General features: G+C 39.1%; 1 protein-coding gene and 1 pseudogene across 7 annotated transcripts in view; both read left to right on the plus strand.

The window, feature by feature from the left end:
• FAM13A (family with sequence similarity 13 member A) overlaps positions 1-16,850 on the plus strand; it is a 356,140-nt gene that overhangs the window by 273,491 nt on the left and 65,799 nt on the right. For all 7 annotated transcript variants that reach the window (XR_009564127.2, XM_060299807.1, XM_060299808.1 and 4 more), the window contains 3 exons: positions 340-381; positions 13,150-13,191; positions 15,680-15,859. Coding sequence is in view for 6 of the 7 variants with exons in the window: in XM_060299807.1 (XP_060155790.1) it covers positions 340-381; positions 13,150-13,191; positions 15,680-15,859 (264 nt within the window). In the remaining variant the exon portion in view is untranslated. The remainder of the gene's footprint in view (positions 1-339; positions 382-13,149; positions 13,192-15,679; positions 15,860-16,850) is intronic.
• On the plus strand, positions 863-9,322 carry LOC132597343 (protein BTG1 pseudogene; annotated as a pseudogene).

Raw genomic sequence — 16,850 nt, forward strand, 5'->3', positions numbered from 1 at the left:
GAGTATGTAATCATTTTAAGGGTTTATGTGTAATATATGAATACTTGGATTGGGCTTGTAGAATAAGGTAGTAAAAAACTTCCTCTTCAAAGGGTGATGTGAACTACTTTTGCCTTAGGCTAATCTTGAAAGAAACCTCTCTTGATGGTCTCCCTTGAAGAAGTGATTGACCTTGGCTAGGTCCAAGGTAGCGTATATTTTACTAACCTTACTCCATAGTGAGATTAGCTCTAATGTGTCAAAAGAAAAATTGTGATAGGTGGAACAGAGTTTTAGTAAAATTGAGATGTTATGATAGTAACAGGACTTATATTAATTCAAGTTTTCTTTTCCTTTCAGTTCGCAGGAAGATGAAAGACCTATGTCACCTTTCTATTTGAGGTACTTATTTGATTTTTATTGGTCTGTTACAGGGAATTGGGGAGGGTTAAGGCTTCTTTGGGTTTATTTGCCCACGTTAATTCTTTTCAATAGAATATTCTGTGCTGTGGCCAGGCTAAGCTTATTGGAATCCCTCACCATAATGTTCATGCTCTATTTTTCTTCTCTTTTGTTTAAGAAATCTTAGAACAAATTTTCACGTAGTTGAAAAGACTAAAATAAGATATTTGGTTTTAAATTCAAAGATGTCAAGCTCTCCATTTGAATTTCAAAATCTGCCTAATGCTTAGGCTGTAACCTAAATTTTAAAATCGCTGTTCTACACATACATGCTGGTGGGGCGGGTTCTAAGCCTAAGGCTCACTTGCTGAAGGAGTCTTGGGTTACATTAGGTCATTTTCTAGATAGTAGTGAAGTGTGAAACTAATGTTCAGCAAGTCCTTAGAGTTCAGGATTATTTTCTAAAGTTTATAAAGCCAGAATGGCAACTCTTAAAACAGGTAAGTTTACATCAAAGTAGATGTTAGATGAGATCACTTCCCTCCAGACTAAGAAGTTGTTGTATTGATGTGATTTTTCAGTGAACCATCCCACTTAGGTATCAGTAATAACCTGGAACCAGGCTTTTCTTACTTGCTGCATTTCTTTCCTCACTGCCTACCCACTTCAGAGGCTTAGAAACTATATTTGAAAGTCATATGACCATATAAATTCACGTTTAAATTGCTGAAGGTTTTTTTTGTTTTTCTTTTAACCTTTCCTCAATTTTGAATTCTACTTTTTAAAAAGCAGTGTCGGGTGTGGAGAAAAGGGAACCCTCTTGCACTGTTGGTGGGAATGTCAATTGATACAGCCACTATGAGAACAGTATGGAGGTTCCTTAAAAAACTAAAAGTAGAACTACCATATGGCCCAGCAATCCCACTACTGGGCATATACCCTGAGAAAACTGTAATTCAAAAAGAGTCATGTACCACAATGTTCATTGCAGCTCTATTTACAATAGCCAGGACATGGAAGCAACCTAAGTGCCCATCGACAGATGAATGGATAAAGAAGATGTGGCACATATATGCAATGGAATATTACTCAGCCATAAAAAGAAACAAAATTGAGTTATTTGTAGTGAGGTGGATGGACCTAGAGTCTGTCATACAGAGTGAAGTAAGTCAGAAAGAGAAAAACAAATACCGTATGCTAACACATATATATGGAATCTAAAAAAAAAGGTCATGAAGAACCTAGGGGCAGGACGGGAATAAAGACACAGACCTACTAGAGAATGGACTTGAGGACACAGGGAGGGGGAAGGGTAAGCTGGGACAAAGTGAGAGAGTGGCATGGACATATATACACTACCAAATGTAAAATAGACAGCTAGTGGGAAGCAGCCACATGGCACAGGGAGATCAGCTCAGTGCTTTGTGACCACCTAGAGGGGTGGGATAGGGAGGGTGGGAGGGAGACGCAAGAGCGAGGAGATATGGGGACATATGTATATGTATAGCTGATTCACTTTGTTATACAGCAGAAACTAACACACCATTGTAAAGCAATTATACTCCAATAAAGATGTAAAAAAAGCAGTGTCAGGGTATCACATAAATAGTTTCTTTGTTTCTGAGTCTGATTTGTTGCAGTAGTCTCATTGTTAGATTTAGACTTTAATTCAACCACCACAGTTCCGAAATGTGTCATAGGGAGTCAGGCTTGGCCAAGTAACTGGTTTGCAGTAGTGCTCTGCCCTTTAGCTACTTGAAGCTTGTTGCGTAATCACTTTGTGGCAAGGCAGGGAACATCTGAGGTTTCAGTTTGAGACAACATGGTGGTCCATTTGATTCGTCCTGGTTTCCTGCCAACCAATAAAATTACATGATAATTTAAAAATTATGTAAGAATTAGGTTGGTACAAGTTAATTTAGCTTTTTTCTTACCCACTTGACATGAAATAGGGAGAATCTATTGATAAAACATGAACTGTTTTTTTTTTAATTATTTGCATGGCTGGTTTGAGATTGACTTTTCTTGAGTTAATCTAGTATACAGAATTCAAGTAGAAAAAGGGAAACGTGATTGTTAATTATGACTAAGTTCTAGATTTTGGGACTAGAATCAGAAACATGTCCACTGATAATTTAATGTATAAATCAGTGCGTTTTTTTTTTGCACTACCTCTAGTAAGAGCAAATGAGTGCTTAAACATTTTAAATAAATTTTTGTAATGTCCTTGTCTTCTATTCCTTTCCCTCCAACTTTATTACAATTCCTTTGCTGCAGTGTTAGAAAAGGGGAGTCATTACATGACTAATGAATTTCACCATGATTTATTAACATGATGAAAAACTAAATTGACTCTTTTAAATCCAAAATAATTTTTTCTGTGCCTTTGAAAAGTAAAAAATGATTGGTAGTGACAAAATGGTATCTTCCCTGGCTAAGGATGTTGAATACTAAATATTATGTATCGACAGTGTTAATTGGTCAGGTTTTTCAGGGGAGGAAAGGCCCAGTCAAGAGATGAGACCCATCTGAGGTGGGTATTCACCAGAAGTAGGTTCAGCCACAGGCAGCCAGGCGGAGGAGATGGGGTATTGAACGGAGGGGTATTCCGTTTTGTGGTGTATTCTGAGACGTCCGACATAAGGTAGAATGGCAGATCTCGGAGGCTGCAAGTTTGGGAGTGGGCGGTCTTCATGTAGACCAAATCAAAACAGAGAGAGGATGAGGGCAAAGCAGGCCTCCCATTTCAGGGGAAGGAGAATAGCTGCTCTATAAAGGAACTCAGATACAGTAGATCAGACAGGCATCGAGCAATTGGAGTGGAGACAAGGTGCATTATTTATAACAGCAAGAGAGGGTCTGTGTCTGGAGTAGAGATGCAGAGCATACCGAGAGGCTGCAGTGCACTAGTGGAGGTTCCAGGACCTTCCTGTGGCTGGGGGTAGGGAGGTCGGTTACAGGAACAGAGACCGAGAGGGGCCATTTCGGTCATTACCTTGCTCCACCGTTCACCCTGTAGCATTGCGGTTTCTGTGATTGCTATTCTAACATCTACGGCTGAACCACGTGTTGGTCTACTGTACGTTTCCACTGCCTTCAGGCTTTTCTGTAGTAAGGTAGGCCTCTTATAAATAGACATGCACTCAGATGTTCTCATTCCAGATGAATAGTTTTCTGTGATAAGAACTCTGTCTTCTTTAATTCCAGTACTTCTCCAACCTAACCTAATTCACCATAGAGCCATTTGTCCTTTTTTGCAAAGGAAAGAAATAGTAGCTACAAATCTACACCTGCCACCATCCCATGTGGCAAGTTTATTGCAGCTACAGTAGCTCAAACAGTAGGTGTCATTGTTCCCCAGATGCTCATTAGAGATTACCCGCCCTGTTGAAGTGATTAAGGGAATGAAAGGGAAGGACCGATTATACCAAACCCTTAGTGAGATTGCCGCAAATAAACACGAACCTGCGTGCTAAGGGTGCAGAACATGCTTGGCAAAGATGCCCACACCCTGGCCTCTTTCCTAGTCTAGACTGGAGTCCCAGAAAAGGAGCCCCTACCTCAGTTGCTCAGATTAGTGTGAAAGCAGCTTGCAGTAGGTTTTCTTCTGTGCCACATGCAGCCTGTTGTCTGAATTCTTTTGGTGACATCCAGTCAGATCTGGTTGGGATCTGTTGCTAGTTCTACTTCTATTTATCTAAGTCTTCGGTGTTGCCAAGCCCAGGTTTTGATTTCTGTGGTTATTTCCACTGGGAGTAGGGTTTTTTGTTTTTTGTTTTTTGTTTGCGGTACGCGGGCCTCTCACTGTTGTGGCCTCTCCCGTTGCGGAGCACAGGCTCTGGACGCACAGGCTCAGCGGCCATGGCTCACGGGCCCAGCCTCTTTGCAGCGTGTGGGCTCTTCCCGGACCGGGTCACGAACCCATGTTCCCTGCATCGGCAGGCGGACTCTCAACCACTGCACCACCAGGGAAGCCCCCAGCCAGGTTTTTGATAATGGCTCTGCCTGAATTGATCCCCCTGACGAACCCCTAAACACAAAGAACTATTTGGGACCTATAAAGAGAAATTACAAGCTAGGGGAAAGGATGACTTGCTCTGAGGACTCTGAGTAGAAACAGTTTCAGAACACTGTTTTTTGTAGGATTCAGAAGAAAACTTGAGAAGTAATATGTACTAATCTTCTCCAAAAATGCTCAAGGACATAACCAGCCTCTTTGAAATATGAGTAGGAACCTGTAAGGAGAGAATAAGTTGAGAATTAAAAGGCTAGAGACACACAAGAACAGCTGAAATGAGGGAAAGAGAAGCCTAGAAACGTATTTGCAGAGATTTTTTAAACTTTGGAGAGCAGTAAAGAGCAGAAAGTATTTAAAATAAATCAAGTACATGATGAGAGAGAAATTTGAGAAGCTCTTCCAAAATATAAAGGGTAAAGAAAAAGCTGTGAGAGAAATAATGTTAGATATGAAAGTCAGAGATCAGAAAGCCAACCTGAAAATTATGATTCTAAGGAGAAAACCATACTAATAGAAATAGAAGTAGAAATCAGTGTTAATAGATACCCAGCTAATTGAGAGGTGAATCCCCCAAAATATTTTTTTAATTAAGAAGTAGAAACCTGATTATAATTATTAGTGGAGGGCCAAAGAAAGTAATGAAATTCTAAATTTCTTATCTTGCATGGAAGGTAGGAGAGTAGAAGCAGGCATCAAGGGTTTCAGGGTTTGTTTTTTTTTTGGTGGTCTGTTTTTTGGGTTTTTGTTTCAGTTTTAATAGTCACAGATGTATGGGTTGTAGAGGCAACAACTAGTAGAATTGTGCATAGGACTCGTATATCCCAAATCACCTCAGAAGATAAGAGCAAAGACAGAAATCAAAGGAAAAGGAAGCTCCAAAATTATAAAACATAAAGCAAAAACATAAAACTAGAAAAAATGTATCAGCTATGACAATAAGTGTAAATGGATTAAATTCTTTGATAAAAGCTAAAAGTAATTTTTTTTAAATGACTGCTTGAACTATGTTTTGCTCAAAAGAGCTATGCCTAAAACAAAATAGCACAGAAAGGTTAATAATATAGGATTTATCTCTGACAAATATGAACAGAAAGAAAGCAGAGATAGCAATATCAATACCGGAACAACTAGAGTTTAAAGCCAAATCCATTAAACAGGACAAACCTAGACTTTATTGGGTAAAATCCATACTAAAAATATAAAGATTAAAATAATAAGTATGTATAAACTAGCATTGTATCAAATCATATAAATTTAAACCCTTAAGTTAACAAGGATAAACATGCAAACACATTTGAAGTATAGAACTTATATATACCACAATATGTCTATAACAAAAATTTATAAATAGTGCTGAGAATTTAATAAAATTAATAAGATTTAAAATATAGGAGCATCACATACACTAAACTTTACAATCTACAAATAGGGCTTAAGCATTCCTGCTACTTTCTAAAAGATTACTCAGCTATCTCTAAAAGTTCTTGAAGAGTAGAAATATTAAGTTGTGTCTTCTAACCACAGTGTAATTAATAACACAAAATTTCCAATCAACCAACGAAAACTCTCCTAAAGGGAAGAAGAAATTCAAATAGGAAATAAAAACAGACTATTTGGAAGAAAAAGAGGAAAAGTCCATATAAAAATTTGTGGAATGAGATCTAAACTCTTTTTAAGAGGTAACTTCACCTTCTTAAAAAGATTGAAAGTAAACGAGCCACACGTTCAGAATAAGAAGTTATAAAAAGGAAGAAAAGCAACTTCTTGGAAACCCAAAAGGATTTAATAATAATAAAAGAAAACATGAAAATAGCAGAACTCATGTTTGAATCCAGGAACTCATTCTTTGAGAGTAAAAATGAAAATAATAAAAAAGAAAACCTTTGGTAAACTTAAGGAAAAAAAAAAAGGGACAATACTAATAATCAGAAGTGAAGTTTGCTGTGAGGGGTATAGTAGTTTTTAAAAGGTTATAGAATACTTCATGCAGTGTTATGCTAATAAACATGAAAACCTAGATGAAATAAAAGGTTTTCTGGAAAGCATAAATTTTGAGAAGAAATTTCCATGTGAATGCAAAAAGTACTTTTAATAATCTGTTCTAATTCTAAGAAAAGAAATCGATGTGTAGCCAAAGATTTATGTGAATAGCAGCATTATTTGAGAATAAGGATTATGTTTTTATTAAGGACATATCTGAAGCCAGATTACGTGAGATGGAATCAGAGCTGTGTAAACTTGAGTGAGATACTAAACCTCTCGGAACCTCAATTTCCTCATCTATAAATGGGTATAGTATATATAGTCACCTCTCCATTTCATTTCTCAATTTTGCTTTATAAAGACCTTAGTCTAAAAACTAAAATAAACCTCTGAATTTCTTTTTATGCAAAACATTCTAAATATAGGAAACTGATAACTCCCATAATTAGGGCCCTAAAGAAGCTGTACAAAATGTATTTTGATGGGCTCAGTTTAATTTGTTAGAAAATATTTAATACAGTATCAAGATACAGGAATGAAGAATAATTCATTTCTTCAAATCAGTCCTAATACTTAAAGGAATAGTATGTGTGAGTTTCGATAAAAATATGTGGGGATAAATATTTTTTGTCAAAATCTAAATACCTATAAATGCTCCCTAAAATTTCTGCATGTGGTAATCATATGTAAAAGTTAAAGCAAAGTGAATAAATATTGAGGACTGAGTGTATTTGTTTTATGGCACTGTAGAGAATTGAACGAAAATCATGAAAATGTTTTCATTCACAAATTCATTATACAGTTACAAGGAAATAGTGGTACAATCATCTTATAATGTTGACACTGTGTATCAACTTTCAGTATTTTAAGATGATACTAAAAATACCGTATTCTGTTAAATAGACAAATTAAGAGTTTCATTTTGGTTTGATGATTAGTTACTGGATCCTCATCCTGAGGCTTAAACAAACATCACGTAATTGTCTCTTAAATTCTTACTCATTAAAAAAATTGAATGTAAATATTATCTTCTAGAGAAAAAGGATAATTCTGTTAGACCTAATGGTTCCTACTAAAACAATATTTTACGGGCAGCATTTCATACACCACTGAAAAGAGAATATACTGAAGTAAGAGGACAGAAAAAAGAGGACACATCCTTCTTCAAGATGTCTGGTTTCAGTCGATTTGAAAGGCTTCTTTATTTCAAATCAAGAGATCTAATAAGAGAATCACTCGTCAACAGGCACTCTGTGCATCTTATCACATGCACATTTTATAGACTAACATTGCTGAGCATAATCACTTTATGGAAATGTTTTGCTAATAGAAATAAAGACTAAATATATTTAACTATATCATAGAATATATTTCAGAGTAGGCTTAGAATCTGTTTTGGATGACCGCACCAGGAGAACATTCATTTGCATCATCACTTAAGTAGGCTTGGGTAATGAAATTGACCATAATGCTGAGTCTGCTTATTCATTTTAGTTTTGAATACTTGCTTTATCAACATTAGGAAATGAATTCTTCCATATTCAGGTGTTTATGCTGCATAAGTAAGAGATTTTCTTAGCAAATCAGTCAAGTGCTCTGAAAAAATTTCATTATTCTTAGCCCTCTGCAGGGGATAGAAAACAAGCTACGTGTAGATGAAGAAAATCATTATCTTTCACTTTAGCTTATTTGCTTATTGTCTTTTTGTTAGTGTCTTAACATTACCTCCATAAGCTGATTATAGCAACGGAAGCAGGCCCTATTTCTGACAGTAACTATTCTTAGAAATCTTGTTATTGATGAAGTGTTAAGCACATCCCACAGGAACTATGGAGGTGATTGGATACCTGACCAAAGCTATTTTGGTATCTGATAAACCCTCACTATGACTGACACTGTCATACAACTAAATATGCAGTTATAACCTTTTGTAATGAATTAAACTTTAGGGCAATAAACTTGAAACTGAGATAGTCATAAACTTTTAGAGCTAAAAGAAAATCACACAGATCATGAACCAAGTCTTTCATTTTCTGTATGAAGAAACCAGCCCGAAGCAGCCAAGCTAACCAACAATCTGACTGTGATTGCAGCTAATTAACTGCAGAGCCAAGACCAGAACTTCACTTTTCTGATTCCCAACGCAAAATGCTCTCTTTTCAGAATACTTTCTTTAGGCCCCTCGGAGCTGGAAATGCAACTGTTGGGAGCTTCGGAGGCTGCAGAGCCGTAGGCGGCGGTGGCCTGGGAGGTCCGGGCGCTGTGACCAGGCTGCCGTCACTCGTCTCTTCCTCTCTCTGGCCACCTCCTGACTCGAAAATAACTTTTTTACTATAAAGAAAGGAGAAAAATTGTAGCCGTCCGCCCCTCCCTCCCTCTCTCTCTCTCAGCCCTCTGACCTGTGAGGGAGCCCGGACCAACCCCGCGCATCCCTTCTACACCCGGGCCAACACCGTGATAGGCAAGATGGCCACCAACGAGGCCTTCATCTCCAGGTTCCTCCGCATCAAGGGGCTCACGAGCGAGCGACAGCTGCAGCCCTTCCGGCAGAGCCTGCAGGAGTTGCTGGCAGAACATTAGAAACATCACTGGTTCCCAGAAAAGCCCTGCAAGGGATCGGGTTACCGTTGTATTCCCATCAACCATAAAATGGATCCTCTCATTGGACAGGCAGCACAGCCGATTGGACTGAGCGGTCAGGAGCTGTTCAGGCTTCTCCCAAGTGAACTCACACTCTGGGTTGACCCTTACGAAGTGTCCTGCAGAACTGGAGAGGATGGCTCCATCTGTGTGCTGTACGAAGCCTCACCAGCAGGAGGCAGCACCCGCAACAGCACCAACGTGCCAACGGTAGACAGCAGAATCAGCTGTAAGGAGGAACTTCTCTTGGACAGAACAAGCCCTTCCCAACGCTACAATATAATGACTGTATCAGGTTAAGATATAGTCTATGGACGGGTCATCTTATAATGGATGGATAAATTTGATACTTGCTTTGGGTGGGCGCCTCTTGGGGGATGGATTATGGAATTTAAACCATGTCACAGCTGTGAAGTTCTGGCACAAAACAGAGTGCTAAAAAAATTTTAAGTGACAGTGCTCTAGTTTGGACAGTCCCTTTCAATGATTTAATAGCCTGTGAGTCCAAGTAAGTGATCACCTTATTCGCGAGGGAGAGAAGTCCTAGGGTGGTTTCAGTTTCTCCCAGACATGATGCCTAAATTTTTACATCAGTCCCTTTAACGCAAATCTGTATTTCAAAGAACCTTTCTCTGCAGTAGAACTTGCAGAGAACATTTGCACTATGACACTTAAAGTTGGTATCCATTTTGGCAGCTCAACCTTTAAAACGTGGTAGTACTGGCAATTTTATGACAAGACTTGTACCTAGCTCTTAAATATAAATGTACATAAGACAAACTAGTAAGGATGACCTGGGGAAATGGTCAGACCTTGTATTGTGTTTTTGGCCTTGAAAGTAGCAAGTGACCAGAATCTGCAGTGGCAACAGCCTTTGAAAAAGACCCTTAAAAAGAGACTCTCTCAAGTGTGGTGTTAGCAGCAGCCAGCTCTCTGTACATTTGCTAGCTTGTAGTTTTCTAAGACTGAGTATACTTCTTATTTTTAGAAAGTGGAGGTCTGCTTTGTAACTTTTCTTGCACTTAATTGGGTAAAAGTCTTTTCCATAAACCACCATCTATTTTGTGAACCTTGTTAGTCATAGTTTGTTGGGTAAATTATGAACTGGTGTGAATTTGTACAGTTCATGTGTACTGATTGTGGCAGAGTTGTACAGATTTCTGTATTTTGGATGAGAGATTTTCCTTCTCTCTATAATAAATTGTTTCTTGGCATTTAAAAAAAAAAGAATACTTCCTTTAGAAAAATTCTGTTTTAAAAGCATGGAAGTATGGACACATTAAGTAATACCAAAAATTCCAAAGGCCTATTACAAAAACACAAAAATATAAATTTATCATAAATTTGACCTAAGATATATGTATTAACAAAAATCAATATGGTTTAATTACTTAGTCTTATTACTGATTTTTCCATTTATTTTGCATTCTGAGAAAGGCTCTTTAAGACTGATTTCGATGGCTCAGGTCATTTTTCTTTAAGCTCTGATGTATTGCCTTTTATTCATTCCAATTAGCATAGGTTTTCCAAATCATACCTTCATAACTTAGAATCTTTCAAAACAGCAATTGTGATATCTAAGTCACTGAAGTCTAAAAGAATTTCAGTTGCAGGAATTTGGAACCTTGCTAAACAATGTCCTCCACAAATCAACAGCATCAGAATCACTGGGGAATGTGTTAGAAATACAAAATCTCAGGTCCCCTTTCCTAGACCTAGACCTACTGTATCAGAATCTGTGTGAACAAGATCCCGGGTGATTCTGGTGCACATTAGAGTTTGAGAGAGAGTTAGGAGTCTCAGAACCTGGTCCCATTTGTTGTCATTTCCGTGTCTCTTTCTTCCTCGCCTTTTTTCATCTTCTCCTCCCTACGCCCCACCCCACCCCAAAAGGAACATAAAAATATCAGTGTGTGCTTTTTAATAAGCAAAAAGAAGTTCAGGTCAAAAGTGTGTAGAAGGGAGGAGAGGAAATGTATCTCTTCATTCTGAGATGACATGGCTGACTGACTGGCTGATTATATTTCTATGTCTTTGGAATGTTTTTAGGATCTAGCAGCTCTGTATTCTTTTCCCGCCTGTATGTTCTCCCGGAGTCATTATTCAAATTGGCCCCTGCCCCCAAAACCAAGGTTGTGTAACTGCGTGAGACATGGAGCGCCGGAGTTAATTATACAGTGTTGAATTTACAGAGAGTGAGCCACAGGCATCGAAAGCAGGGACTGCCTGTTCCAGCTCAGGACAGAGAGCCGCAAAGGATTTATTGTTGGTTATGTAACCTGGGAACCTCTATGAATAGCAGGTATTGTGAGGCAGAAATGGTTGTAATTAAAAGCAAAGTTAAATACCTGAGTCCAGGCCTCCATATGGGAAGGTGACTCTGGTGAGTGTTTCTTCTAGTGAGTGATGGATTCAAAAAGTCGAGTGTAGTGATTAGGAGCTGAGACTCCAAGCTAAAACTTTCTTGGTTCCAATCTCAGCTCATCTGCTTCTTGGCTCTATGACTGTGAGTTACTTAACCTCTCTAACCTCTTCATTTGAAAATAGGGAAAAGAAAACAATGGTACCTACTTCATGGGGTTCTTGTAAACAGTAAATGAGAAAAGCTATGTAAGCAATACTAAGCACAATGTCTGAAGCACGGCACTCAGTAAGCATTCGGGTTTATTTATTTGTTCATTCATTTATTAATGACGATTCTTCTCATACGTTTCCCTTGTGAACAACAGCACCCTTTTATGCAGTTTTTCTGGGACTTGGCTGTGGTTTGTGACCATGACAAAGAGCTACAGCTTTAGCTAAAGGAATTCTCTGGGGTTAAAGAGTGAGTGTCTGTTGATCACCTTTGGGATAATGAGTATGTGCTGGTGGTATTCGTAGGTATTGTCATGAAAGAAAATGAGGAATATTATACAGTCCCTGGAAGCACTTAGGTTCTAAATGGAAAGGGATGAGATACACATATACACATACGTGGAAGAAAAGCTCGACAGATGATTCCAAAGCAACACATTCACATGCTGAAAATTCTGTAGTGTAAATGAGGATGCTTGGAGTGATTGAAAGGCAACCATCAGTATTGGTCATTAACAGCTTTTCTTTTCTTCAGGTGTCTTCTACACAGAAGAAAGTAAAAATGGGAGAACTGTTAGATTAGGCAAAAGTGTAGTTTGACATGCACTGAAGATTTTTTTTTAATCTCATTTTCAACATAGATACTTTTGAATCTTGACTTAGAAGCCAATTAAGCAGTACAGGGCAGAACGTAAGAAAGTACGCGCACTGATATGGTTAAGACAGATGCCAGCCTCGACCCACACTGTGCTTATATGAAAGTAGAACGGGGGCAAAAGGGTGAAGTTCTGAAGCGTGCTAATCAGATAGTGTTCTCTCATTTCACCATTCCGTTTTATATGGACTACTTTTTTTTTTTTTTACTGACTACTTTTTAATACTTTCTAAGGAATTCAGGCTTTGGAGAAAATAGGAAAGTTAGAGGAAGTTTATAAATGCTCAATAAAAGGGCTATAAATTAGGTGTTAAGATGAAACATTATAGAGCTTGAGGTATTTTCCATCTTGAGGAACTTAGGCAGAAAATGTGGCTCAGATAGAGTCGTGTAGAAAACAGTGTTTATTCCTTGTTCTCTGTCCCCTACGGCCCCCGCTCCATGTTCAGAGCAGTTTTAGGAAGATGCTTCTGTCTGCAGGTCCGGAGGGAGTGGGGCAGGAGGGAACAGACTTGGGCTGCAGAGAGCAGAGACAGGGCAGTTGGTAGCAGGAAAGCAGTGGGCAGCAATCGTATTAACATTTGGGGAAAATTCAAAGACCCCAGACTAGGGCCATGGCAATAGTCTGAGAGGCAGAAATGGTTTTCAGGGGTCACCTTTGAAACTCTCCGTCATGGACATCTTAACATGGAGAAAAGAAGCTGTTTGGGGATATGCTCCCAGGGCCATCTCTAATCTAGAGACAGGTAAAAATCAGCATCGGTCAGTGGGTAATTAAATGTCACGTGAGGGTCATTCAGGGCTAATACTTTCAGCCCGGGATGCCCTCACATGTTGGATTCGCACTCTCTGGTCCTCTGTCTAACCTGGCTTCCTTTCTTTTACTTCTTTTCTACAGTGCCCACGTATCCCAAGTCAGCAATGTGTCGGCAACGGGCGAGTAAGTGATCCGGATTTTGGGCTTTTTTCCCCCTCCTCTTATGTATTAAACATTAAAAAGCTTTTCTAATGGTGTATAGCATTGGAGGTTAATATAATAAGCAACAAATGATGATTTTTAAAACCACCCAGAGGAGAAGACCAAATAAGAAGTGTTCCCGTTTGAGCTTCTGTGTGGGTGTGTGACTGGAGACCCCTCAGCCGTGTGCACATGTGAGATTTTCTGTGTATTTTAGTCAAAATCGTGGCAGTTAGTACGCGCAAAGCAGTCTGTGTGCGTTGGGAGGTGTCTTGCCATTAAAGGTGGAAACATGAACCGTGTGTTTTACGTCTTCCTTTGTTCGTTTGAATCGGCCTCCGTTTACGGAGTGCCTGCTATATGCCAAGCATAGTGTTAGGTGTCTAATGTCAAAGAAGCCTTGTGCTCTGCCTTTGGGGCCTTTACAGTCTGATAGGACACAGAAAAGGAGGCAAGTTAGTGATGGCAGCAAGTCCCTCTTCCACAGGGCAGTGGCAGTGCTCTGTTAATTATGTCCATCGCATGTCTTTTTCCTCCTAAGACGACCAACCGCACTTACACTAAAATCTGAACTGCAACCATCTCCCCCTGCCTGTTCGTTGTGCTTCACCCCATGACATTGCTGGGACCTGGGTGGGCCTTTGGGAGCATCTTCCATGAGCAGGGATCAGGCGGCTGAGAAGGGGCGGGTGTGTGATAAGGAAGAAGAGAAAAGCATTAGAAGGAACACACATTGGTATGAATGTGGCTCTAATAGGATGAGTTGGGATTTTTTTTTTTTTCCCTTCCTTGTTATGGGAGGAAGCACTCCGAGGGCAGATTTGATGTCTTTTATCTTTGAGAATTTTAAAGAGATTCCAGAATTACAGCAAGACTGATGTGTTCTTGTCTGTTTCCTAATGACCTTTACTTCTTATATGTCTTGTATAACGTTTGGAAAAGGTGTGGCTTTGGTATGTATGTATATATTAATTTATTCACTTTCCTATGTACCACTATGAGGTAATCTCAAATCGTGGGGTTGTAGAGTTCTAGATATTAAAGTCCTAATGCCTAGTCATTCTGTACTTGCTCATTGTTGTAAAATAGTTTTAATGAAATTACTATGAGTCTATTATAAAACTACATTTGGAAAATGTAAAGTTCTTAAATTTTCAAAACTCATTTAACTGAATGTGTTTCTCAATCTGACCACTTTTAAAATATATATGTGGTTTTTAAAATTTTTAACAGCTTTTTTGAGGTGTATATACAAAAAACTATACACATACTTATTGTATTGTATACTTAATGTATACAGTTTGATGAGTTTGGATGTGATTCTTTTTTCAAGTGAAGGAAAACATGCTTTGAGGAGTGTCAGTTTAGAATTTTTCATGCCTGCTTATTCAGAATTAAATAATGAAGTGATAAAAATGGGTTTAGACACATTGAAAGATTATATTGCTTTAAAAATGATACATCATCTGTCTTATCATGCACTCTTTTTAGCCCCTGAGCTTACCTGTTTTCTTCAGAAATCTATCCTTCCATCTCCAGTGATATACATTGGGGTGTTTGCATGAATACAACTTCAATCATGTATATTACAATTTGATTGAATAAAGGTTCAGAAAGATTTTACCATTCTGTTATGAGGAGTAATTGCTCTGGTAAGGTGTTCTTTTTTAATACCATTATTGCCTATATAATTTTATCTTAAAGGGATTCCAAAGAGATAATAGGCATCATAAAATCATTTGTGCCAATTTGCTTTGTAAATCATACTGTCTTCCTCTGCAGAACTGGTATAAATCTGGAAGAAACTCACCTTTGTAAGAATAGGTCCATTATTATTCTATGAGGAAAAAATCTTTCCTCATTCTGCCTTATATTAAATGATCTGTATTTCCTGAATGCCTCCTACAATTGTTGCTAGACCTGCCGTGAGAGTTTCAGTAATCCAGGATAGAAAACGCAATTATCACATTGGTGGAATTTGTTCTGTGTAGCTTTGTTTTTAATACACAGCGCAAATATTTGGGGATTAATGCCTCATACTGTCTTTGCTCATGAAGCTGTAGTAGATGTTCCATGGAAAATACTGATATTTCCAATATTACGGGAACTTTTTTTTATTGAAGTATAGTTGATTTACAATGTTGTGTTAATTTCTGCTGTAGAGCAAAGTGATTCCATTATACATATATATATATATATATGTGCAGATTCTTTTTTCATATTTTTTTCCATTATGGCTTATCATAGGCTACTGAATATAGTTCTCTGTGCTCTACCGTAGGACCTTGTTGTTTCTCCATTCTATATATAAGAGCTTACGTCTGCTGACCCCAGCCTCCCACTCCATCCCTCCCCCAGCCTCTTCCCCCTTGGCGACCACCAGTGTGTTTTCCATGTACGGGGACATATTTTTAAACGCAGTTATTGATAAGTTTCATTGCTTGATTGACTCTGCATTCTTTTTTACCAGACTCTTAGAAAGAACCATCCGGTCAGCCGTAGAACAACATCTTTTGGATGTTAATAGCTCTGGAGGGCAAAGTTCAGAGGACTCAGAATCTGGAACATCATCAGCATCTTTCTCCACATCCACCAAACAGCGACGACGCCAGTCCAAGGAGCAGGATGAAGTTCAACATGGCAGCGACATGTGAGTCGGCATTGGTACTTCTTGTTTGCATTTGCTCTTCTTCTTTTAAAAATATACACCCGGGGGCTTCCCTGGTGGCGCAGTGGTTGAGAGTCCGCCTGCTGATGCAGGGGACACGGGTTCGTGCCCCGGCCCGGGAAGATCCCACGTGCTGCGGAGCGGCTGGGCCCGTGAGCCATGGCCGCTGAGCCTGCGCTCCACAACGGGAGAGGCCACAACAGTGAGAGGCCCGCGTACCGCAAAAAAACAAACAAACAAACAAAAACCCCCTTCGGGCTTCCCTGGTGGCACAGTGGTTGAGATTCCGCCTGCCAATGCAAGGGACACGGGTTCGAGCCCTGGTCTGGGAGGATCCCACATGCCGTGGAGCAACTGGGCCCGTGAGCCACAACTACTGAGCCTGCGCGTCTGGAGCCTGTGCTCCGCAACAAGACAGGCCGCGACAGTGAGAGGCCCGCGCACCGCAATGAAGAGTGGCCCCCACTTGCCACAACTAGAGAAAGCCCTCGCACAGAAACGAAGACCCAACACAGACAAAAATAAAATAAATAAATAGATAAAAATTAAACAAACAAACAAACAAAAAAAATATATATATATATATACACACACATACACCCGAATTAGTGACTGTGTTATAGACACTCTCATTTCAGTACTCAGGTTAACATTTTAAGGTTTCATTTTGACCCTTCTAAACTTGGCTGGCATTTAGAAATTCATAAGTGATTGAATAAACATTTCCTTTTCATCTAGATGTTTTGTATGTTATGGGAAGCCACCTCTGATTTAATGCATTTCATGGCTTCCTCATGAATATCTTGTCAATATTTAGAGAGATTCTGAAGCACTGGAGGAGAAAATTGCCACATTCCTGTCCAGAGACGGTTTTTTCCTTGTTGGACGACATTCAGTTGGCTATTAGACTTGCTTATGAGCCAGTAGATTTCCCCACTATTTTGACTGGATTAAATACCAGAATATTACTGTA

The sequence above is a fragment of the Globicephala melas genome, chromosome 5 (genome assembly GCF_963455315.2).
Source record: "Globicephala melas chromosome 5, mGloMel1.2, whole genome shotgun sequence".
Lineage (NCBI taxonomy): Eukaryota > Metazoa > Chordata > Mammalia > Artiodactyla > Delphinidae > Globicephala > Globicephala melas.